Raw genomic sequence first — 25,372 nt, 5'->3', positions numbered from 1 at the left:
TCATCCCCCCCCCCCACACACACACACACACACACACACACTTGCTCAGTGTGTGTCCACCTCCCAGTGACGTGAAGGTGTTGACTAACGTGTGTTTGCGTCTTATTTAGAACCTGTTTGCTTCAATCTAAAACCCTCATATGGGAGAAGAGTGCACTCTAGGAAACGATTAAGCTCTCAACTAGATGTAACAGTTCCAGTGTTTCCCCCCTGTGGATCATTCATGGGGTAAATGGAGTGCATGATGGGATGAGAGAATATAGGGCACTCATCTGTGTGAGGAGTTCAGAGAGCTGAGTCCTCAATTACAGCCGCAGCCGCGTTGTAGTGCCAAATCCAATAATTAAATCCAGATTAGTCTAGATAATGAGATCAAGTCAATAGCTTTAGGATATCACTTTATTCCCTCCATTTATAGCACTTTTGATCTGACAGCGCAGTTTGCGTCATATGTACTGCTGTCAGGCCCCTCCTGCTGCTCTGATTCGCACAATGTTTAAGTCCTCTCCACTCAAACGACATAAAAACGTTGGTTTGCAAAGCAGGGGGAGACAAACCAAGCAAAACCACTGAAAGCTTTTCTCTCGCGCTCTTTGCTCGTCTGTGCGTAAAACAAAAATCGAGCCTGGCGATGACCAGAGAGCCAGAGGCGAACAAGACGAGGAGCCAGACGAGGAAGTGAGGAGGAGGGACCAGTGCGTGGCGTGGTGTGGGTGTACTGGATTCTCCCGGACGCCTTCGGCGCTGTGAAATCGGAGGATCTCTCCAGTTCTGGTTTTGTACCCGAAGAAGTAATGCGCGCAAAGGGACGCAGGACTCCAATTCTGCTGCGAATCTGCTCAGGGGCGAGTTTTTAACAGGCGGCCGTTTTAAGAAAGACACACACACACACACACACACACCTTTGCTGTCAATGTCAGCACAGGTAGGGAAGCGAAGGGGATCCCGGAAGAACTCGTAGTGCCGGTTACCAGGCTGTCATAGCCTGCACCTTTTATTCCAACGCGAGCGAGCGCCGATGGACTCGTTGGTCTCAATCAGAAAATAGTGACTCGCTCATAAAGTAATTGATTTTAACGTGACTGAACGGGAAGAAGATGAAGGAGCTGAGGAAGAAGAAGTTGTACGTGTTGATGGACTTGCTGTGCGTTGTAGTTGGTAAGTTATGGACACTTAAAGTACGAAACTATACCTCAGCATAATCAGCCTTTTATCGAGGAATTTCACTTTAATGGTGTCAGCGATGATTCTTCTACCTCTAATCAGGTGAAGATCACATGTTTGTGGTTGCAGCAGTTTCTTGTCAGTCGACAGGGCGTGTTTTGCAGCCATGACAGCAACTCAGGAATTCTTCCTTTTTTATTTCCACGTGAAAGTGACACGAAGACATGTTTTTAATCGGAGGAAAGATCTGCGGTTTGTTTATGCACATCCCTACTGCAATATTGTCCAGGTTGCAATGTGACGCGTTAAGTGGCACCATGGTGAAACAAGAGGAAATGGGTTCATTCTCCCCGCAGGCCTGCTGCAGGCTCCGAACTACTCAGCAACAACCTTGCAGGTCTTTACAGAGCCTCAGGAAGCTCAATGTTTGTTTATGGAAATTTGATATGCGTGTGTGTGCCGCTTATTCCTCATTTTCTTCAATATTTTCTCTGCCAGGAATCTTCTCAAGAATTTCCCACTTCCCACATACAGTGCATTTCTCAGGATGTATGTTCCATATTTCTCCACAGACTATTGTTTTGCATTTAACTTCAGGGTTAGCTTGTTGGTTTCCATTGTTGTGGCAACTACACCACATGTGTTTGTCTCCTTCCCCCTCTGAGCAGTGAACAAATAACGAATTGTTTTCTTGTTTTCTTTTGTGAATGGAACTGAATAAGAAGGGGGGGGGCTGTCCACACTTCTTACCCTCTACTCCTGGCACCCTTGTCCGGACCACACCCATCTTTGTACTTTGTAACCACAAACCTGTAAAGTTGTGGTTACAAACCCCTTCTGCATTAGTTCCAGCAACAACAGGTGTCCCCAGGAACGCATATTGCCATGACGACACACACACACACACACACACACGCACACACGCACACACACACACACACACACACACACACAGGCTCACAAGTTGAAAACAAAACCAGCCACTCGCTGTCGCTGCTGGTAACAATCAATAGATGCATCATGTAACATAGATTCATTAATACCTACGTACATTTCTAGACCATCATGCTTCATAAATCGATGTGATACTTGTGGTGTATTGCATCATTATAATGATGAAGTTCATAATAACATTCACGTCACAAAAAGCAGTGTAAGTGAGAAGTCCTCACTGCAGAGAAAAAGCTGTTTTCAGCCTCAGACATTTAGTGTGTATGTGGAATGTACCACTGTGGTGGGACTGTGGTGGGACTGTGGGTTTCTGTATTAATGCCTCGAGCCCTTGACAGACGTGTGTTGCGTAGTGGTCCGGTGTTTGGCGCCGTGTTCATCTCCTGTTGTGTCTGCACTGGTGATAGTGGTCGGAAGCTGGAGGGGGAAGGTAGAAAAGGATGGTGGCACATGCTTGTGCGGATCTGCTCTGCTGTGCAGTTTCAGTCCCCCCCCCCCCTCCCGGCTTTTCGGAGAGCTTAGGGGTGTTTTTCCGTCTGTGGGAACATCCACAGACTGCTGAACTTGATGAGCCTCGCCATTTTGCTGTCACAAGTATGGGATTAACGTCTGGGTTTGGTCGGTCAGGTCAGGATAGTGGCATCCCACCCTTTTGCCCCGCCCTTCCCCTTTGCCACCCACGTCAGCCACCCGAATAAATGTCATATCAACCCCACGCTTATGTGAGGTTGCCCCAGCCATAGAATATCAACATGGTAGAGCTTGTAATTATGCTAGCCATTAGCCGATATGGAAACTGAGTTTTGAGATGGGCTGTGACTGCATTTTGGAAATATTTAGATTTCTTATTGTGAACATTCATATGTATTGTGAACACATGGTTTTCTAGAGTGAAGCCAATGCGGAAGAGCCTGAAACTTGCATTCTTTCTCCCGGTCAGCAGGTGACCACTCGCCTGGTTGCAAATGTACTCTCTCAGTAAACATGAGTTTCTGGTCTCAAGTCTTCTTCAACACAGCATGATGTTCATTTAGTCAATGATGGTCCCATTTAGAGTACAATAGACGATAAAGCAGGGCGTGCTTTCGGGCGTGGCTACCTTTTGATTGACCGGTCGATACCGTGATGTTGTCCGGTTTGGGTGTTGTCTGTGTTTTTGCCACAGAACTTAAACCCTTTCAAAGTGTGTTTTCAGTTCATGAAAGATAATTGTAACGGTTCGGTCTCCTAAAAATGTCTTATTTAGCGTTCGGTTGAACTTAGCTCCACAAAATGGTTGCTTATAACAAAGAAGTGGTTTTCTATTTCCTCCAACACAAAGGTTGTTGTGTTAGTTTACAGCTATGAAAGCCGTCTGACGCGTCATGGGGCACATCAAATATCAGCCTTGGTCATGAGTTTATTGGTCATTTGAAGCTCGGCCTCCTTTCTTCTTCTCCTCCATTCTTTCTTCATTGTGTCCCTCCCTTCCTCTCTCCTCCTCTCAGTCTACACTCGGCACAAACAGATGGTGGGTGTTGGCTGAGAGGAAAGGCCGGGGTTTAACCTCTCCCTGCGCACAGCTCAGACCCGTATAGGTGCAGTACTGCAGATGAAGGTGGTTCGGGAGTCAGAGGAGGACCACAGCTGATATTGCTGCATGACTCGGGTGCTTGCTATGAGTAATGTGTAAGATACTCTAAATATGTGGGACTAAAAGGCCTCGAGGCAATGAATTGGTGGAAGACGCGCATCACGCACATTTGAGTTTTTCCGTGGCTCGGCTTTGTGCTGTGTAGTAGTGACAAACCAGTTCTGTTTAAAGTCTATCCAGCTGAAGCTAAACGTCCCTGTCATCTGATTCTCTTTTGTATTTGCAAGACACAACTGCGCTCGAAGGATGACACTGCGTTATAGGATTCTATTCATTTGTTTTGTGTTCATACTACTCTTGTGGATTTGAGCTCACAGCCAGCAGAGAGTCTTCACCCACATACACACAGTGGGAGTTATTTAATTCAGTATTAGCATCTTGTTACTGACCTATTCATTACCTGATCGACAATAGCGTTTGCTCCCAAAGCCCCGCAGCTGTAAACAAAGAGCTGCTATGTTTTCCTCGCCTTATTTTCATCCTTTCAGACTGTTGGTGGATGTGAATATGCCCACGCTCTATGCTTTGACCTCGCTGGAAGTCTGTTCCAGTTTGTTGGTGCTGCAGCGTCTCCGGGGAGCCGGGCCTCTCATGCCGTTGTGTTGGGAAGACTGGTCGCCCCGAGTTCTCAGTGAAAGGCTGCGAAGACGCGTGATGGGAATTGTTTTCCTCAGGAGAGCTCTGTCATGGAAACTGAAGCCCTTTTAAGGAACGGGCACATCCCTCTGAGAAATATGAGCCTGGCTTATCCTTCTCCTTGTCTTTAATGACCTTAATTGCTTGAGGATTTAAAGTCTTTCATCAGTCATACTCTCAAGTGGATGAGAAACCACGTTCATTTTGAGACATTAAAGTACACCGATTTTAAAAAGCTCAACAGTGAGCTGGAAGAAAATTTAGGAATTTGAGGGAGAGGCACTATTGTGAGTGTCCCTTTGATGTAATTATCATAGTTCTTATTGTTTTAAGACATGAATGAGGAGACAATTGACAGCTTCAACCGCCTTTATTTTGGATTTCATGAGAAAAATGGCTTTGCACGTAAAAACTTATGTAGCTTTCCAGTGTCTTTTGAAAGGCAGATGATTCTAAGTCCTGCCAACATGTTTATTCTTTCCAGTAAAAATAAATCATGCATATAAAAGGAAAGCCAGAGTGAGCGAAGATTGCTTTTTGGACAGGGACCAGAATTTTGGAAAATGTGGCCCTCATTTGGAGAAGCACGAACAATCTCACTGGTGTCAGGCACTAAACAGTCATTTGCATACTGAATAATCAGTACATATGTGCAGCAATGATGTGCAGACGACACAGCAACACATTTAGTGACCTTTCAGAGAAGCTCGGCACCATTCATGATCGTTCCAACTCTTCCTGCAGACCTTTTATGGTTCAGGTTTAAACCTGTGTGGCCGACGTCTTTGATCCCCTCCAAACCCCAGACTCTTTGACAGCTAGATTTAGCTGCCCGCCCACCACCACTACGCCCTCGCCTGCCACCCTGTCTCCTTCTGCACTGCTTAGACCTAAGCATGCGTAAATGATGCACGGCGCGAAACAGCAGGATTAATAAAGAATGGGCACTAGCAGCAGGATTTGGTGTGACTGGTAAAGTTGGGCGTTCCTTGTGTGAATTAGAATTCCAGTGGCCAACGGCGGCCGAGGTTGTAGGCTCAGCACATACCTTCCACATTAGTCAGTCCAGCTTGGGGTGAGACAGTCAGAAGGAGGGAGCTTTAGTTGTTTTGTTTTGAGCCGCCTTGTAAAGGTCTGTAACAGCATGTTGATAGAGCTTTGGGTCTAGAGGTTCCTTGCTGGCATTTCAAACACGCATGTTTGAATTGGACGGAAGAAACAAAAGTGGGAGGGGATGAGAGTTGGAGGCATGAAAGTCAGATGGAGTAAATGATAAATGTGTAATGCGTTAATGTGAGAGGAAGCGAGAGCTATCGACAGACGGAGGGGGGTGAATATAGAAAGCAGGAACTCCCAGAGTGACCTTCGCACTGGGAAGACGGGAAATGAGAGTCGAAGAAATTCGTAGGAGAAGACAATGTTCCAGCTGTGACCCTGAAGGAAAGTTTTAGACCAAACAGGGTAGCCCTGTGGCATGAGAACACCCTTGTCTCTCACACACACACACACACACACCTTGAAAATATACATAATGAAAAGCCAGACTGTATGTTTTTCAAATTGAGGAGAATAATTGTCCGTCCACATGGTTTTACAGGTGCAGCAGGTTATGTCAGAGAAACCAGGGCAAGTAGGTGTGATGCACTCTCAAACCACTGAAGCGACTTCCAGATGATCAAGGCGTCAACTTTTTCTTTAGCAGAGAGAGAGAGAGACAGAGTCTCTGCTCCAGAGTGCTATTGTGGTCCAAATGGTCCTTCGTAATTGCACATCTGCCAGCTAAATAAAGCACCATCCCATCGAGACCTCTATATTTACAACAGAAGGAGAAGTGTGTAGGAGGACGCTGCCATCAAGAGAATGACAGACAGAGAGTCGCAGCTCCAGAGAGAAGAATGAATGACTTTGAATAAGAGAGAGGAGGGAGAGGGCAGACTGGAGGATGTGAATCAGCAGTGGTGGAAGGAATGGAGGAAAGCATATCCCTTCTCTTACTGGCTTCTTTGTTTGGCCGTGGTATCAATTAATGCTGAACTTTTCCGTGACGCTCCTCTGACTGTTTAAATGCTCCAGTCTCCAATCACTCGGCTCTCTGTTGCCCACTTCAGCAGGGGGAGACACCGGGCTGCCACTGTGGGTGAATGCCTATTTCACGACCGGGTAAATGAAAAGCCTTAAAACTTCCCAGAATGCAACCAAAGCCTCTCCTCTAAAATGTGTCTTTCTTAATCTGAGACAGGAAAGCTTGAGCTCTGCTTCCTGCGACTTCAAACAGGCTCCCATTAGGGCTCAGGCAGGAGTTCTTTGAGTGACTGGCAGATGGAGATTAGCTTCCTGGCTACATTCCACACTGGCAGCGTTTCCTTGCCTCCATCCGAATAAAGCAGGTGTCTAAAGACAAGGTCCTCCTGTACCCACCTCCACCAGCTCTGGGGCAGTGTCAGTTTGGGTCGTGGGGTTGTCTCGTGGTATCCCAGAGACCTATTTTGTCTGCCGATGGGTCTATTTTTGAGCGTGTGTGTCTGCTTTTTAAGAGAGTGGCTGGTTTGTTCCTTGCAGATATGATCAGAGGCACCGCTCATGAGACACACTCGCACACCGCAGGATGTACCACACACTCTGCCCATGACGGCAATCCAGACATTTCATTTGAGCGCTTTTATTTGTCTTGTAATTTATGACTGTCAAGTTAAAGTCATGTGTCAGCTAAATTAGTGTTTAATTTATGAGCACAGAAATGAAACATTACTCTTTTTTTTAAAGTTTGTTTAAGAGGATTTAGTAACAGCAAAAGAGACTCATTACAACCGTTAGCATATGACGAAACAGATAAATACAAATGACACCCACCAATGTAATTGTAAAATGTCGTTGGTGTACACGCAACAGCGATTCGGCCTTTTGTGAGCTGGTTGGGTTGAAGAAGGTGTATTTCATTAGCCTGTGGCACCTCCCTTTGAAGATTTTCACTTCATTTTTCTCTCGCTCTGCCGTGATGAATGGCCTCTCGCTCTGGCAAGTGCTAAAAGCTTCATGAAGCAGTTTGAAGTCGCTCTACCACATCACTAGAAATGATTATGTGCTGCCATTTTAAAGTGACATTCACCATGCTGTATGAAGTAAATACACTTTTCCCGTGACTTTGTCCAATCGTACACACACCTTTTAAAACCTGCTGTTGTGTAGTCGTGATATGTGTTACATTGCAAGTCTTTCCTTTTACTTTTGTTTGCAGTTCCAGTTGCTTTTTGATGCTGTGATGAATGTAAACATTCCACTAGGCTTAAGAAGTTTGTGTTGGCTGACATAATATTCAATAGATTTAACCCTCCAACCCCAAAGAACAATACTTATTTTCACGTCTAATAATATTATGTTATCAAATGGCATATTTGACATGCTGTATGTGTGAATTTAACTTGGGTTTGGAAATGTTGAAGATCATATTTAGAAAATTCAATACGTTTAAAGACCAAGCAGTTACAGATAGAGATGCAGTGCTTTACATTAGTAGTCGTCGTAATGACTCTATCAGTTCGGTGAGGTGATGATGAGATGGAAAGGTCTCTTGCCAGCTGGAAGCAGGAAGCAGGATACAGATGCACAAGCTAAATGTGTAAGATAAATATTTGACTTCAACTACCAGTCAGTAGATTCACGTCGGGGGGTTCTCCCCCGAGGCGTCTGAGGCAGGATGTTAAATACAAGAGAACATATATTGTGCTGTGGTTGTCACAAACAGGATTTTGGTGGCACTAAAAGGAAAATATGTGGAATAAGACTTTATACACCCGATTTACCACGTCCTGACATGGCTGGTAGATGTGATAACGGCGTCCCAGTCGGCGTCTGGTGGTCGGCGGCTTGTGGGAAGTCGCTGTGCAGGGACGGGTGTCCTCCAGCTGCTGCTGCTGCTCACAAAGACACGAGGGCTTTTAGACACAGAGCGGGGAGGTGGAGTACATGCGTTGGACAGGCGTCGGTTGGTGAAATTGCCTGAACTAAAATATTTCTATTTCCTGCATGTGTTGGGAATATGCTTATTCACTTTCTGGAGCTTGATGAGAAGATTAATACCGCGTTCATGCCTGTAACCAAAAGTCCCATCAGTAAATTCATAGCAGGGTCCTCCCCTGAGACAAGATGTTAGTTATGTCACAAACAGGATGTTGGTGGTGTTAAGAGGATAAACTGTGGAATAAGACTTTATCCAGCAGCCGGTTAACTTGGCTTTGTCTAAAACTTGGAAACGGCTAGTTTGGCTCTTTTTGTTATTTTGCATTTCACCCATAATACATCTGCCCACAAAATGTCCGTTTCGTGCGGTAAACTGTCAAAACTGAAGGCCATTTTGGCTGATAAGGCCAGGTGTGTTTTTTTTACTTCAACTTCTTGTGTTGCAATATTAAAGGTGGGAGTTGAGATTCCTCCTCTCTGAGAAGATTAGCGCTTCTCCGTGTATAAATCCGTTGGTCTCTCTATTTGTGTTTTTTCCTTCCATCTGTCTGGTTGAAACCCAGCTCCTCCATGGTCGGGGTCACCAGGAGTCCATCTGCAATCATGCGTTTATCCTCTAGAGCGCTGCCGTTTACTCTCCTCTCAACACACCGCTTGTATTTTGCCGCTGCCCTTACTCACTGAGCCAATAACACTCCTTCTCTTATCGTGTCTGTGAGGAACTCGTGTGCAACTAAACAATGTCCGTACTCGTGTCGTGTCACCTTGGATTGATGCGATGTCGGACACCAGTGAGACACACTTCAAAAACAACATGGTGGTGCATCACTCCGTCAGCTACAATAAGACCATTGTATCGTTGTTTATTGTGAATTACGGTGTTTATTAGGGTCATTCCTCTGCTTCATTATTCAGTCCGGTGTTTATTACAGATCATTTAAGTCATAATGGTGGCCCTATGTTTAGATTGAGCAACGGTTTTCGTGTCACATTAACATGTAACACATCCTTCTTCACATCTTTTTGAACCGCTCAGCCCGCTCCTCTAGCGTTCGTTTGTCAGTATTGAAACATTTACAGTCGGCTGGAGTTGAACTCTGTGTTACAGGGTGTTCCCCTCAGCTGAATCCTGATCCACCATCCAGTTGTATATTTTCCTTTTAGTCTCAGTCTTCAGCATGTGGACTCTTGGTCTCTCATCAGTCAGTCTCGCTGGAAGTCCTCCTGGAATTATGTCAGCTCAGCTGCAGACCTTTTTTTTTTAATAAAGGCTGGGAGGGGTGCACTCCTCATTTACACAGAAATGTAATACTATTGGTGAGAGCACTTTTCAAGTGTGTGCAGTGTTTTTTCACGGCTGTTTTTCTTGCGTTGAGTTTGTGGCTGGATGGCATTTCCACAGTGGCCTCAAGACTGTCTGTCTGCCTATTATGGACAGTGGTAGTGGATGTCAGGCTGGAGAGCACATTCCTCCGCAGGGCTGCAACGCAATCAATTCATTTTTACACTTTTTATATGTGAAATGTCAAAGACAATGACAAATATCCATCACAAGCTACCAGACAGCTTTAAGTAAACTTTGACGAATATGATAAATTGGCCATTTCTGTTTATCAAGTCAGGTCTTTCACACACATACTGTATCTACGACTGTCTTACTCCATCAAAATCTCGTGATGATGAAATGGTCACCATTGTAGTCTTTTAAAAGGAGTAATAAAAAGTTAGAGGTTTTGGTCCACAGTGGATCCCTATGGTGACAGGTTTTCACTGCTGGAAAGAAGAAAACAAACATCCAAAAGAACTCTTCAGACTGCCACAGTCCACCTCTCTGCTGTATGTCCTCAGTGGGTTTAAAACACTCGTTGTTTGCCACCAGATTTCCCTTCAGTGAATTCAAGAGGAGTTTGACTTTAAAGAGGAAGCGCAAAAGAGCATCTGCACAATGTGTTCATCAGCGTGTGTTCATCAATACACATTTGCAAAGAGCATGCGTATACCAGAGAGAGGAAGAGAGGTATTTCTGGGATGGATGTCTCCGAACATCTCGAGGAGCCTTGAGCGGCTATATTTGGTCTTATTTTTGCACACGGCCACATCATTCAAAAGAGCTGCAGTTGTGTCTGCAGTAATTTGTGTACAGTCCTGGAAGTGTGTGTGCGCTCTTGTGTATGTTTGTGATGTTTGATTTTTTTTTACATATGCCCACATGCCTGTGCATATAAATACTACTTTGTACTGTTTATTTTTGCAATTCCCTGCTACGCATTTCCACCCTGACATCTTTACTACGGAGTGTTTTTTCTCTCCTTGTGGGTTGTTTTCATCGTTATTGTTTTTAGACCTTGAGGTCCAGAGGGAGAGAGAAAACAATTTGGCTGTCCTTGGAGAAACATTTTCACTTCCCAGCTTTTTTTAAAATGATGTCATGTCTGAAAGGGCACAAATATGTTATTCCAAAACATTTCTTCTCAAATCGCGATGTCCATTAACTTGGATCGACCTTGTTCCTGCTCTGTATGCCCAGTTATAATCTAACTGTGACCAATGAGTTCATCTTATTTCACCAAAAGCTCACTTTCTCCACCTGGATGAATCCAACCGATGTCATCAGACTGTTGTTTCTCTGCTTTGTTGCGGCTACAGCGGCACTGCCCTTCATCGTCATGACCATCATGTTCAAGCCGTATCAAAGAGGGGTTTACTGTGACGACGAGAGCATCATGTACCCCCTAAAACCAGACACCATCACCCATGGCATGCTGGCGGCTGTCACCATCTCCTGCACCGTCATCATTGTAAGTTTTACTTCATCGACTTAATAATTGTAACGATGCTATGGGGAGGCGGGGGGGATTGGATGATGGCCTCAAGAAAACTCTTCACTGTTCTCCCTCTTCCCTCAGATCTCCTCGGGAGAGGCTTATCTAGTCTACAGCAAGAGGATTTACTCAAATTCTGACTTCAACCAGTACGTCGCTGCACTCTACAAGGTAGTGGGCACCTTCTTGTTCGGAGCCTCTGTTAGCCAGTCGCTCACCGACCTCGCCAAGTTCACCATCGGCCGCCCGAGACCGAACTTCATGGACGTGTGTGCCCCTAAGGTCTGCACGGGATACGTGCTGTTGATCAACTGCACTGGCAAGCCTCATGACGTCACAGAGTCCAGGTAGGAGGAGGAGATCCCAGTGACATGGCTGGGGGATGCACCGATCCGACTTTTGCAGTCCCGATACCAATATTAGGACTGGTAGCAATCTAATACCAGTATTTAATTCATAAGCTGTATGCCTCACTGCGATAAAGTGACTGGGATCCATTTTTTATGTCATAATCAGGCTTGAGTTACACACTTAGTTCCTAAAAATAATAATAATAATAATAATAATAATGCATAAAAACAAATCTTATACCAGCAACAATTTGGTCAAAACTGAAACAGGAATTAAAATTCTAATATATAATATATATACAAGTATCTGAACATTGAATTGAATTGAATACATCAGCTTTATTGTCTCAATACCTGATCCAGCTATTTGAGTCGGTATCAGCCCGGTATCCTATCGGTATCGGTGCGTCCCTGATTATTGTAGCATACTTGTGTTATTATGCTTAGAGATGGAAATATGTAACACTTATTATCACATACTGACGTTTGTCTGAGGGTGGAATTTTAACACGTTTACACCATAATGATGCCAACAGAATTGGTCAGTTTTAAATCTCCCGTGTGACGCATTAGATTTGATTGTTTCTCTTCACCAGATTGTCCTTCTACTCCGGCCACTCCTCTTTTGGAATGTACTGCATGCTCTTCCTAGCGGTAAGTACAGCATGTGCGCCTCAATCCGTGACTAAAAGTCTTAAGACACAGTGTCTCTATGTACGGTGAAGGAGGAAACGAATATCTCTGTCTTGTGCATTTGGATCCGTACTTGAGGGCTAATTGTTGAGAAGGACAAAAAAAGACTCATAGAGGCGGTTTGTGCATGTGGCCGTAAAAGGACAAGGCAAGAGTTCAGTGAAAGAATGTGGACACTAAGAGAAATGACCAGGAGGCCTCGGCTGCCTTTTCCCCAGCAACGATGAAGGCAAGGCATGTGTTGTTGTCTGTCTTCCAGGCCTGTCCAGTTCATTACCCTTGGCCTCATCTCTTTGTGTTAAAAGCCAGGCACCAGTGCTCGACAGCAAGCTTCATGAGGCCAAGCAAAGCAACATTGCTCAGTTCAAAGAACAGACAGACTACAGTGTCCATTCCCGTCAGTACCTGTTTTGCCAGGCAAATGCTGCAAACAGAGCCGAGCTGTGATGTCCTGAAGTGTTTAATGCAGAGTGTGACGATGGGGGGGGGGGGACTGTAGTGTGATGCCAATGTTTGCACCTTCAACAGCAGCACAGCAGAAGCCCAGAGAAGTCTGTACTGTTGCCAGGTTCATAATTATTGGCGTCTGCTGTTTTCCAGTAAGAAAAGGGGTTTCAGTCCACAGTGGACATTTATTTGATTCCTACTCAACACCCCGTTACAGTTAAATCCAGTTTGAGACATTCCAGCCACAGCTTTTGCATTAGAGAGCTTCAGATGAATGGACTCTTCTGTTTTTTGGTATTTGGAGTATGACAGCATCTACCTTGAAACCTTCAGCGGGCTATCTCTTTAAGCAGATACAGAGAGAACTTGTAAAACAGAAATGTGACTGCTGCATTACTTCAGGGTTGGGAGGGTTACTTACTACCAAATATGCAAATAAAGACGAGTAAAAGGAAAATGTTGTCATTATTTTGTATGTAAAGCAGAAAAGAGGAACAACATCATCCAAGGACTGGCATCGTTCGGCACATTAGTTCAGCCGTATTTTAACTTGGAAATACTAAAATGCAAATATTCTGGTTTGTTCCGTATTATCTTTGCTGGAACACAAACTTTGAAGCGGTTGCCCATTTCCTGCAAATTTATGTTTCATGTCTTGATGAACTGGAACGTGCGTAAACCGTCCTTCTCACTAACGATAGAGGCCATTGTGTGAGACTTGTGTTGTAATGTGTTCGCATGTGCGTCGTAATATATTCTTCGTCATTATAAAATGTGTCTTAAAATTGGTATCCTGCTAATAACAAATAAAATGTATCGATAATCTGATCTTTTTTCTTTTTATCGGAATACAGTTTGTACCCTAATAACAGAACAGCGTTCCATGTATTCCATCATGACTATCATGTCAGTGCAAATACTCTAGATGTTGGTTCCAAACAGCATTTACATTATCCTAATCTTTTATGGTGTGATAACCTTTTAGGGAGACCAAAACCATTTCTGACGTGTTTTTTCAGTGTAACAGCAAGTTGACAGTCTCCCCCCCGATCTCTCTCATCCCCCCCTCGCCCATCGATCTACCACCCTCTGCTCTTCTTCCTACAGCTCTACGTGCAGGCAAGACTGGTGGCCAAGTGGGCCAGACTTCTCCGGCCCACCATCCAGTTCTTCCTGGTGGCCTTTGCGGTGTATGTGGGTTACACCCGAGTCTCTGATTACAAGCACCACTGGAGCGACGTGCTGGTGGGGCTGCTGCAGGGAGCGCTTGTTGCTGTAATCAATGTGAGTCTCCACGGCAACTTCTCTCGAGGGCAAACGCTGCAGGATTTAAGATTTCCTCCGTGCGGTTTCCATGTTAGACGGTCATAACTTCTGGTCTGGTATCAAGAGGCTGAGTTGCTCATACAGCAAATGGGAGTCAGTGAAAGTTAGAGATCGTATAGGCCGACGAACGATAATTAAATGACTCCAGCTTAAAGCTAAAGAGTTTAAAACGTATCTCTAGAAATACTGGCCGCATGTTTTTACATTTAATTATCCGTGAAGAAGCTCCAGCCTCAAACCTGATGACGTCTGAACTTTGAGTCTTACTCTTGTGGTTTCTGGCTTCAGGAAAAGCAAACATGGGTGCGTCCAGGTCTTTAAAAAATGACTTTTAATGGAAATCGTTCTGTTAGTGATACTCCCCTTTCAAAGTGGAACAGCCGCTGAAGAATCCATCTGTCAGCTTAATTTCAGTCAGGCAACGAGTCCATTCTGCTCACTTCATCCAGTCTTTATTGTTTGGCCACTTCCCTGTTTTGAGTGAGCCGCTGTCGGCACCGCCTTGTGGAAATTCTGGAGTGTGTGTGCGTGTGTGTGTGTGTGTCCATGTATGATTGATAGGGAAGTGGCCGCGCTCCTTTGGCCTCCACGGTGTTATGCACAAGTGGAGACCCTCTTGGGCATGGTGTTTTATGGCCTTCATGGGTTGTGCCTGCTCTCTGTGTGTTCCTCTCAGACGTGTGTCACTTACCAGCTGTGCATAGACCTGTCCGGACCCATGTAATCACAGTTCATAGCCCAGCCCTTACCTCCTCTGTATCCCTTACATGCTTATACTTCAATTTCTGTTGGGAAAAATATTCCATAAGTGACCAAAGCTAAAATCCTCTCCTTCCTTTTTTTTTTCTCCCTTCTCTCCTCTGCAGGTGCACTTTGTGTCAGACTTCTATAAGAAGCGTCCTCCCCGTTGCACAAGGCAAGACACGGCTGATAACGAAGAGCCAGCCAGGAAACCCAGCCTGCAGATTGCAGACTCCGAGCACGGCAACCATTACAACTATCGCCACAATCCAGGTCCTGTGTGACAGGGGCTGATGCTGTTGGGAACAGAGGCTGCAGCCTGCAGACCTCAAACCTGTGTGATAGGGTCCAACTCTGGGGCTTCAACAGTGTTTAGATCAGGGAGTAACCGGGGTCATCTGCGGCCCTGACTCTGTAGGCTGCCCGCTGCAGACTCCTGATGCTATGTGAGACGCCCTATGAGTGTGATATGTTAAATTCCAGAGTGTCCCTAACCCTTTGTATGTCTATTTGAATGGCGTAAAGCTGGGGATCAGGTCTGTAGCGTGCAGCCTCTGAGCCCCCTGCTCCCTCCCAATGTGTCAACCACTCACGCGCCACCTACTCCCCCAACCACTGGACTGACTGAGGGGACGGCATCCAATCGCCAGGTGCCTAAGCCCCCTCTGAAAGACACCATGATGACCTCCTTTTCTCCTGTAAGAGAGAGAGGAGCATATTGTTTTCAAGACATCATTGTTGATGTTGAAGCGCGTGTGCTTAAAGCTGCATTCAGCGAAAGACTTCCAAACCCACAGCGACAAAGCTGTGATATACTATTGCCTTAATAAGTGCTTGTGTCAGCAAACACGTTACACACAGAGGACAGTGGGCATCCCGACGAGAGCCCTTTCCTACCAACTGACTGTATTCACTCGCCTCTGTGCCTTTCTGCCACCTCCTGAGAAAAGTATGTTCTCAGCTGTGTTTCACCGATATGGATTGAGGAACTAAAACGGCCTAAAGACTGCAGAGATGTCGGACGGGAAGGTTGGTGTTGAGTCTCAGCGGGATTCATAGTACGAGCAAGAGTTTTACTTACCAGGAGTTTTTATGTTGTCAAATATATCGCTTAATGTAGCTTTAACATTTTTTTTTTCTGTTTTTAATTTCTATATGTAGAGATGTTTGTAGCGATGGAAGAAGCGAGAGGAAGAAAGACGGAAGGCACAGTTTGACGATGAGCTTCATTTTAGTGCACATTAAACTGGCTACACACGAGAAGAATGTTGCAAATCATGTACCAAGTAATTGAAGTGGCATCCGGTTCACAGTAGATGAGCTCATTTTCTCCTTATGTTATGTCACGCTGTTGGCAAAAAGACACACAAACTTAAAAAAAAATCCAGCTGCAGGCCGCCCTGAAGCTACTTTAAGAGGAGACGTATATCAACTGAAACAACATGGGTCAGTGTGATCTGAACTTAGCCGACGATACAGTTTTGCCAGCTCTCCTAACTGCTGCACAAACAGGTCTGCGTATCTACTCGGACAAACAATGTCATGTTATTAAAAGTGGCTATAACGGCTCGTAACGAAACCTTGATTCTAGAAGTTGATTTCTACTCCCAGCTATAGTTCTTAGTGTCGTGTGAAATCCCTTCCCAAGTGTGTTCAGATGAGTACCTGACTTGTTGAGTCATCTCGTCAGTGCCAATTAGTCTGAATCTGAATTCAGTGAAGGATATGGAGTCTTAAACTTTAAGGGCAGGTTTTATGTCCAGATTCACCCTCAACAGCCGGTGATGCTTTTCCTAAAAAAACATTAGAAATTTGATTGTGGATTTTGTGAATGATTTATGTTTCCTCTGTGTGAGATGGAGGTAGACACCATTGATGCAGATAGCTTTCATTACTGTTGGACTTTATGTGTCACACCACTACTATATTGCCAATCAAATATTACCCAACTTGGCCTCTATCCTGTCTTCTTTTTTCTGTTTTATTGTGTTTTGTTATTTCTCAAATACTATTAATCAAAGAAGGATGAGACAACAGTTTCCAAAATGGTGTTTTAATTTATTTTAAATTCAAGAAGTTCTTTATTTACTCTTACAAGGTTGGAAATGCCAGCGCTGTTAAGGTTTCTGTGCAATCACACCTGCTTGCCACTATGAGCCACAAATACTGTATAGACTAATGCTATGAGACATGTTTCATGTTGCGTGAAGGATGTGTGTGTGTATATATATATATGTATATATATATATATATATATATATATATATATATGCTTGTATAGTTTTCATTTCACATGGAGGTGCATTTTAATTTCCCCTGTACGGTGTGCTTTGGCCATCGGATTCTCAGACTGGTGGCTGTAGGAGTTGCCGCTCAAACGGCTCCAGGTCCAAACATAAGCCAGATGCCTTGGCAGGGCTTTTAAAGGGCTATTGTAATGATAAAGGGTTACATACCCAACTGTGTTTTTGAAGCTAGTAGCGTTGCTCCATTCCCACTTCAAAGATTCGCCTGTGTTCCTTTTCCTCTTCCCGTGTTGATAGATGAGGTTCATTTGTGAATAAGGTCTCCTGTACAGAATGCGGACCCCTGGAGGACTCGCACCAGATCAGACAGAACACAAACCTGATAGAAAGGGGACGGGGGGGACAGGAAGACAGAGAGAGTCTCACCTAGTAGTGATTGTGAGGCCCCGAAGCTGAGCCGGGACTAAAGAACGGCGGGGTACTTTAGGGTCTTGGGTGTGTGGGGTACCCCATGGTGAACCCCGGCCCCTGGGGACTTCTACACATTTAAAACGCATCTACAACCAGAAACAGCTGGGTCTGGTTGCGGTGAAGTGCTGTGCAAGCCCCTCTCCAGCTCCCCTGCATCTGAATCATCTGTGTATTACTGCAGCCACACTAATCGCCCCAAATGAGGTTCTAGAAACGTTGCGGTGTCCGATGCCCCTCCAGCTTCACAGACGTTCTCAGCTGGTCATGTGGCTCCGATTGTTGTTCTGCTTTGTTGGATTTGTGCCTTAAAGTAGACTCACTGGTTGGCCAGTCTCCTGTTTATACAGTCTGTCCACTTGTAGTTATGATTCACGTTGTTTGCTTTTTTTTGTACATAGATTATGGCTCTAAACCAGAGAATTTTAAATAAAGATATAATCATTCCGTTATATTGCATTGTTTTAATTTGTTAATTTAATGTCACTGATGTTATGATTGAATTACACCGGGCTTTCTAAATTGTTGATACAACGATTTGAAGCATAATCTGTGTCATGTGCTTGATAGATGGTAAAAGCAACATTCCCCCTATTTTAGAAATGAGATAAAGATGAAGACAAACTATGTTGCAGCATCAAGATTTCAAGATGTTCTTGGCGAGTTCACTGTAACACAAGCAATTTTTCGTTGAAATTATGCAATTATTTAGCCCACATCCAGAAGGTCAACACACTCTAAATTGGTGTTGTAACGAGGTGTGGTGGGCACCAGCAGTTTCATTTACCATCCAAAGTTCATTTCATAGTGAATTCCACCAGGATGACTTATAGCATCTGCTCTCATGTTCGCCCAACATACAGAACAAATATATTTTCTCACTTCCCTCGAGTGCTATTTAGCATAAAGATGTGTTTCTACCAGCCCAGGCTTTGAGATATCCATCTTTAAGAGAACTGCTTCCACCCCAGTACAATAAAGGAATGGAAATGTAGGTTTTTTTATGCTAAAAGTTACCGCCAAAGAATTACATTTAGAAAAATTCACAGTGAGAAACTGAATAATCCAGAATCAAGGATTGTAAATGAAATGTTCCAGCACAAGTTTCGAGACAAATGCAAATGTATACAATGTAAAAGATTTGAGCACTCGTGCACTAAAGCACAAAGATTTACAGTTTTTACTCTGGACTGATTCAAGACACGACTTTCTTTTGCATTTTTTTTTTTTTTTTTTTTTTTTTTTTTTTGCAACAAATATAATTAAACCCAAGTGCTGGGGATTCAGGAGGGGTTAATCAGGGCTCCGATGCTGCCTCGGCGTCTCCAGGCTGGAGAATGGATGCCGCTCCACAAAAATAAACATGTATTTATAGCGAACTAAACACTGACTGGACCCATGGGAACGTTTGTGGGAGTTTTGTTGGCAGCGGTATTGAAAACCACTGTCATCCCTCATTTAAAACAATATTACTCACTTGCACGTTGTGAAAGTTGTGCATACGAGGGGCCGTTTATTACTGGGCTGTCAAAACAACTGGGAATGGAAAACATGAAGGTATTTTACATGACTATTAACCCATTTAGCTTCTTCTTCTTCTTCGGGGTGATTTACAATGTGTGAGTTCTTAGCGTTCTCTTTAATTTCTCCAGAGATGCATATTATACCCTTGCTGAATATAATTTATTATCCTTAAGGCCTAACAGTAAATGTACCTTGTTACATCATGAGAGATGATCTCTATGGTAACCAGAGCTTTTCTGAGGTTGATGAACAGTAAGACCATATCTATCTGAAAGGCATTATCTCACACATACATCAGATCTACTGTCTGCCTGATGAGTTCATGTGACGGATGAAATAGACGCTCTACAGTGGATGGATACATCCCTATGGCTTTGGTCACCAAACTATCAGCATGCCGTGAATATCCATCGAAATTTGGAACAGCTACATTCTACAACGAAATATTGTTCAGCATGCTTATTGGTCATTCGTAAAATGTTTTAAGCCAACATGCAAATAGCCAGGTTGGCTGGATGGATGTTGTACACTCCACCATATGGCCCACTTTGGTCAGTGTTCCTGTGGGCGACGACCAAATGCTTTCAAGCTGGACTTTCAGGACCAGAAACGGGAGAAAAGAATGAAAGAAATGATGAATATTTACTCTCTGGCATGTTCAAACTTTTCATTCTTAACTTCAGCGTCTTTTATGGGGCGTAGATGACTCCCCCACTTCCTCTTGGCCATGTTGACTGATAAAGAGTGTCTGTTAGATATAGGAAATAGTTCAACCGTTTACTGACATTAAATTGAAGTTGGAGTAAAGGTGGGATCATCAGATGGATGGAAACTAGTGGGAAAAACAGTCCGATGAATCAGGGGAGCCATGGGTAGTTTCCCCTTGAGGTCCCTGTAGAAATAGACAGAGAGGAAAATAGAAAATAGAAGCGTAAGAAGCGAAAGGAATGCGGGTGAATGGGCTGTAAAACTGAAACAGACATGGAAGAGAGCTGAACTTGTTTACATGATTAGAAGTGGATAAATGGGAAGCACAGGACAGTCTTTTTCTTCAGCCTGTGTCGAATTTAACTTCATTATCTTGCGGCCTACCAATGGAGCTGGAAGTGTTTACGTCCCGTTTTCAGCTCTCAAAGGGCGAAACTGCTTCTGAGAAAGTCACTTCATAGTGCCCCACAATCACACGCCCCTTGTGACACAGACAGTCAACACTGCAGCCTCGGGAACTTCTGGTTCTTCTGACCCTCTGGACACGCTTTCATTGATTGAAAAAAAGTCAAAGGGGCTGCTGAGATGTCGGTGGAATTGCAGCTCAGTGATTTTACATGAGGTCTGACACCCACAGTGGGTTAAAGTGAGGGACAGAAGAATTTGTACAGATTAGACCAACTTAAAAGTTCCTGCTGTCGGACACTCTCAAAATAGTTCAACAATAATCCTGCCGCATTGATTCATCGGTGTCACAGAGAGCAGCTTCTGTAATTCTCTCATGCTGGAGGCCAGTGGAGACGCTTTTAGCTTTGGCGCTGTATGCTAGCAATGAAAATGCCTCCAGAAATGAGCAGCTAGTCTCTGTTGCTTTTCTCTTCCTGTTATAGACGTTTGTCTTTCTACTCCATCGCCAAAAGTATTGCTTCTGCAAAGAGGCATGCTAATTACCCCCTCTTCTATTCCACACTCACACATTCACGCACACTCACACACACACACACACCAACATTATTAATGCAGGTTCATCAGCCAGTGTCATGGCCTTGTGTAATTTGAATTAACAGGATAAGTGTGCTATTTTATAATTAAGCCCACAAGACTCAAATCTGATGAATTCCTCGAACCATTATGTGCTGAGGGAATTATTTCATGTTCAGAGTTTTATCATTTCTGCTGTGAAAGCCTGCCGAGGTTCAACGTGTTACTCACACCGACTGCATTTCAATAAGGCTGCTGCTACTGACCTGACATATTCTCACAATCAACTTGGACCAAAGCAGCTGCTGTGTGAGCTTTTCCACGTAAATCTGTGCCTGAATTCATACAAGCAGCAAGCCAACAGTTATGGAGGTCGACATGTTTATGGTGAGGGAGCGTCACCCTTCAGGATACCGGCACATGTGTCCACAGTTATAGTGTTGGCAAATGCTGTCGAGTGTTTACGGGAGAACAGGGTTGGTCGTCGCAGTCATTAGAGCTCCCTAGAGGGCAGTATTTCAGAATTGGGGTCAGAGGTCAGCCAAAGGGGCAATTGAGGAGTAAGGCACTGAGGTGAGAGGACTTCTAGTGTATTTAAATATCTATATAAATGTCATCTTCTGTGTTTCTCTTCTAGGCCATTACACAACCTGTGTTTATGATAAAACAAGTCTCGATGCAACAAAATGAAGGTAGAGCTGAAGTTTAGATGCTTTTTCTCTTAGCTAGGCTACAACATGTGGTTGTTAGCTTAGCCGCTTTGTCCGTTGTCATTTTTGACTCACAGTGAGTGACTGAGTTGAATACTTTTTAAAAAAGGATAAAAAAATGCACTTATAAGAAGGAATTTTTCCAGTTCGTGTTCTCTCGATGCAGGAGATATGTGGAAGGAAACTTTTTTTAATGTATTTTTAAGATTGCCTCCATTTTTTTTATTTCCCCCCCCTTTAAAATGACATACAGACAACCAACGCCATAGTGTATATACGATGGGAATGCCTGCAACAAACGCACAAGACGATTTAAAAAGCCCATAGCGTTTGAACAGATGAAGCTTAAGGACAGTAGAGCCATTTCATTCTTATCTGACCCTTTAGGCTTACATTACACATTGAAAGGGAACCTATTGAGGATACTTTTGTTTTTTGAGGGATTCAAATTCATTTCAAAAGTGAGATGACCAACCCTGTTCTCCTTACATTTGAATGGACCAGGACGTTTGTTCCTATTAGAAAAACTTCATATTTCCCTTCCCCTTTATATTCACTGAGAGCAGCCAACTCACCTGCAACTGAACTGATCCATGGATTTATTCTAATTGATGGTATGGGGTTTTTGTTTTGCTTCTGTAATCATTGATGACAGACCAGAGCGTCCCTAAACCTGTGATTCATTTCACATCTCCTCTCCATACCCGTGATTGAGTGGTTTACTGTAACTATAACTACACCACTCAGCTGTGGGAGACTGAGGTTGAGACAGGGAGACGAGGATGAGGTGTCTGACAATGATGATGATGATGAGGATGACAACATCAATGATGATGATACGAACCTTTGGGCTTAACAATCTAGTTTGAGTTGGTGGCAGACACTACAGTCCCACCACGCTGTGACATGCTGCAGGCTGGAGCGTATTGTGGGATGCTTGCCTGACGAGTCAGCTGAGGGTGTATACCTGAGATAGCCCTCGCTTGAGCCACTGTTTAGTTTGTCCATTCTGGGCTACTGTAGAAACACGTCGGTGCAATGAACGGTTCATTCTCAGGTAACGAAAACACGATTCTTAGTTTCAGTTGATTATACACGAATGAAAACATCGTTATGAAAGTTACTTTCCATTTCATATTACACACTGCTCCTTCGAGGTAATCTCCACTGGACGATATAAATTCATTGAGATCATATTATTAAGGAGTTTTATCTTAAATGATCTTGTTACAATAACCTATCTTGTATTGTATTTCGGTCTGAACTGCTTGAGGAGACTCTTGGTTGGAGTGATGAAGCCGTGTGTGTGCTCTCAAAACATATTTCATGTTCTAGATATCAGTCCAGCCGACTGACACCGGCTGTGTCAGTCGGCTAATGGGTGAGAAAACGCTGGTGGTTTGGTCCTAGTGGAGGTGGTCGTAAACAGTCTGAGGAGGTATCTGAAGCACTCACGCTTCCAGCATCCAGTCTCCAGTCTCTTGGCCTCTGCATGTTGTTTTGGACAGCGGTTCTGTGCTCGGGGGCCCAGCTGTAGGGGCCTCGCTGGATAATGGCACATTTCTTTCAGGCAGCCTCGAGAGAGACGGCCAGAGAGCGAGAGAAGTAGCAACTTATCTGGCTGCTAGCCATCCTCACCACTACCACCAGTGACCCCGATGAAGGATTTATATATTTATTTATATTTTTATTTATATTTCGATTGCAGAGAGTTGTGTATTCTTTTAGAGGGCCAGAGATGAGATGCAGGTCTAGCATAACACGTGTGTGGATTTAACCCATCGGCAAGCTGATTCAAAGCCTCTAACTCAGCATTTTCACAGCGTAGGAATGGTAATTCACAAACACCAACATATTTTCCCAAATGACACTTTAACTACATTTCTGTTACCCAAACTAAAGGGCCTGAATAGTTACTAAATCAGCTACATTGGGTAAACAGTCACTCACCCCAGTGGGGGTCCGGGGGTGTATATCAGTCTGAACTTGTTATTTGACACTCCTGTTTACATAGTTACTCCATAATGTGGTCCATCTTTGTGATAACATGCTGTCCTGCTGATAATAAATCTCACAGCTGTGCTGGAAATTGCTTTAGGCCTCTTAAGTTTCTTGCTACATGATAGTTGGATTTAAAATTCCAATATCCAGCAATATAATAGAGTCAGGAGCAGAGCCAGGCTGACATCTGACTCTAGCTGTTGTCGATGAAGCTGCAGCAGAGAGCGAGAGAGAGAGAGAGGGACCACAAGGGGAAGTCGGAGGCTTGGGTCTGCTCAGCAGCCAGCTGGACTCCCCTGGAAAATACAAGATGCCTTCCTGTGCAGTACACATTTGAGGAGTCATTTTTATGCTACTAAATTAAAGAATTGAGAATTGAAGATTCAATAATTTCAAATGGCTGCACCTCGAATCGTTGCAGCAGTTAACAGTAACATTACGAAAGAGAAATGAATTATGGCGTGTGAAAAGAAGTTGTAAAGAAGAAGGAGAAGCCTGTTTGCAGTTGATGCTGTGACTGGTCTAACCTGGACATCAAGACATCTTTGGACCTGACTTATCACCAAATCAAAGCCTGCCGCGATAGCACTTATGTATTAACAAGAACCACAAATCTTCCAGCCATTACTTGTATTGTTGTTAGCATCAACATTCATGGCAGTGGGAGCGCTGCAGCCTTCACCTGATATGATAATGTATGAACATAATCACATCATATGTGTAAAAGTTACAGTTCATAGGCAATTAACTTTGAAAAGACAACGTAAATATTTCTGACAAGACAATCTGAACCGCCTTAACATTCTCACTGATGATAAATCAGGTGATCACACAAGTTCATGAGAAAAACTATGGATAGCAAGTTGACCAAGCCCCCCAAAGCACTTTTTCATAAAAAAAAACAACTTGACTTATAAAAACCTGTTTTACAAGTTTACAAAAGGCAACTTTAATAGTCACCAATAACATAAAATCCAAGAAAATCTAAATTCTACCCCTTTATGACATATTTGTGTGAATATGAAAATGTTATGGTCTGACTGGGTGGTACAATAAATTTACTTTCAATCCAGGGTAGCCTATGTAGCTCTGTCCACAAGCATCATATAGGTAAAGGGTACCACCAGTGAAGGTGCTAGCCAAGATTGAACTCTATTTTTACTGCAGTAATTGCTGAATTATGATTATTTTAGAATATCCCCCCATGGCCCTCAGTGGGCTTCTTATTTGTGGAAGTAGCTGTGGGAGAATCTGATTGAATCGCTTGTGTGTGAGGATAAGTCTCTGTTGGAAATGATGTAATGCACCTGTGTGCTGACTAAGCACAGCCTACATGTATATACTTAAGCGTCACACACTTTTAAAGATTTCCTGATGCTTGAAAACGTATTGACTTCGTGACAGCGCAGCATTTTCAGTGTAACGGCGCCCCCGTGTGGTACAACGATATAATTGCAGCCTGCTGCCGGAAAATGGCGTGGTACAGCATTTAGCCCCTCTCATTCAGCCTGTAGAAAGTTTTCACCATCTTGTAAAGTAGTCGCATTTATTTTTCAATCATCTGCAAGCACAATGAACATCTGTTTGTCAGTTTGAGTTTGATGTTTGTAATTCGACCAACTGGACGAGTTTGATTGGAACATTCTGACATTCTTGCCAGTAAGCAGGTAAGTTGTTACTTCCTCCTGAAAAGCAGGTTGAGCCGACATCGGAAGTCGGATCATCACTTGACAGAACCAGTTATTCTCCCCCAGTGACCATACATAACTTAAACACGTGTATCAGCATAGCGTGTTGATAATAACTTCATTAAAGTACAGCACAACGTCCTGGAGTGACAAAAGGTTGACTGTGTAGGCCAGGGGTGTCCAAACTTTTTTCAAAGAGGGCCAAATTTGATAATGTGAAAATGCCCAAGGGCCAACAGTCCCTGCTGACATTATTTTAAACAATACAAGTAGCCTATACATACATTGTTATTTTATCATTTTATTTTCAATGACAGCAAATAGCA

General features: G+C 43.8%; 1 protein-coding gene across 1 annotated transcript; it reads left to right on the top strand.

Annotated features, from left to right (window-relative positions):
- Nucleotides 1-787: 787 nt before the first annotated feature.
- Nucleotides 788-17,886, top strand: plpp2b (phospholipid phosphatase 2b). Its single transcript, XM_079267746.1, has 6 exons — nt 788-1,158; nt 10,988-11,139; nt 11,248-11,510; nt 12,110-12,167; nt 13,761-13,937; nt 14,846-17,886. Exons 1-6 carry the CDS (start codon nt 1,098-1,100, stop codon nt 15,002-15,004), a joined length of 870 nt encoding a protein of 289 aa, XP_079123872.1. The 5' UTR covers nt 788-1,097; the 3' UTR covers nt 15,005-17,886.
- The last annotated feature ends 7,486 nt before the right edge of the window (nt 17,887-25,372 follow it).

This window comes from Melanostigma gelatinosum (assembly GCF_949748355.1).
Source record: "Melanostigma gelatinosum genome assembly, chromosome: 4".
In the NCBI taxonomy this organism is placed as follows: domain Eukaryota; kingdom Metazoa; phylum Chordata; class Actinopteri; order Perciformes; family Zoarcidae; genus Melanostigma; species Melanostigma gelatinosum.
The sequence above is the reverse complement of the archived record's forward strand: the minus strand, read 5'-3'. Positions and strand labels throughout refer to the sequence as shown.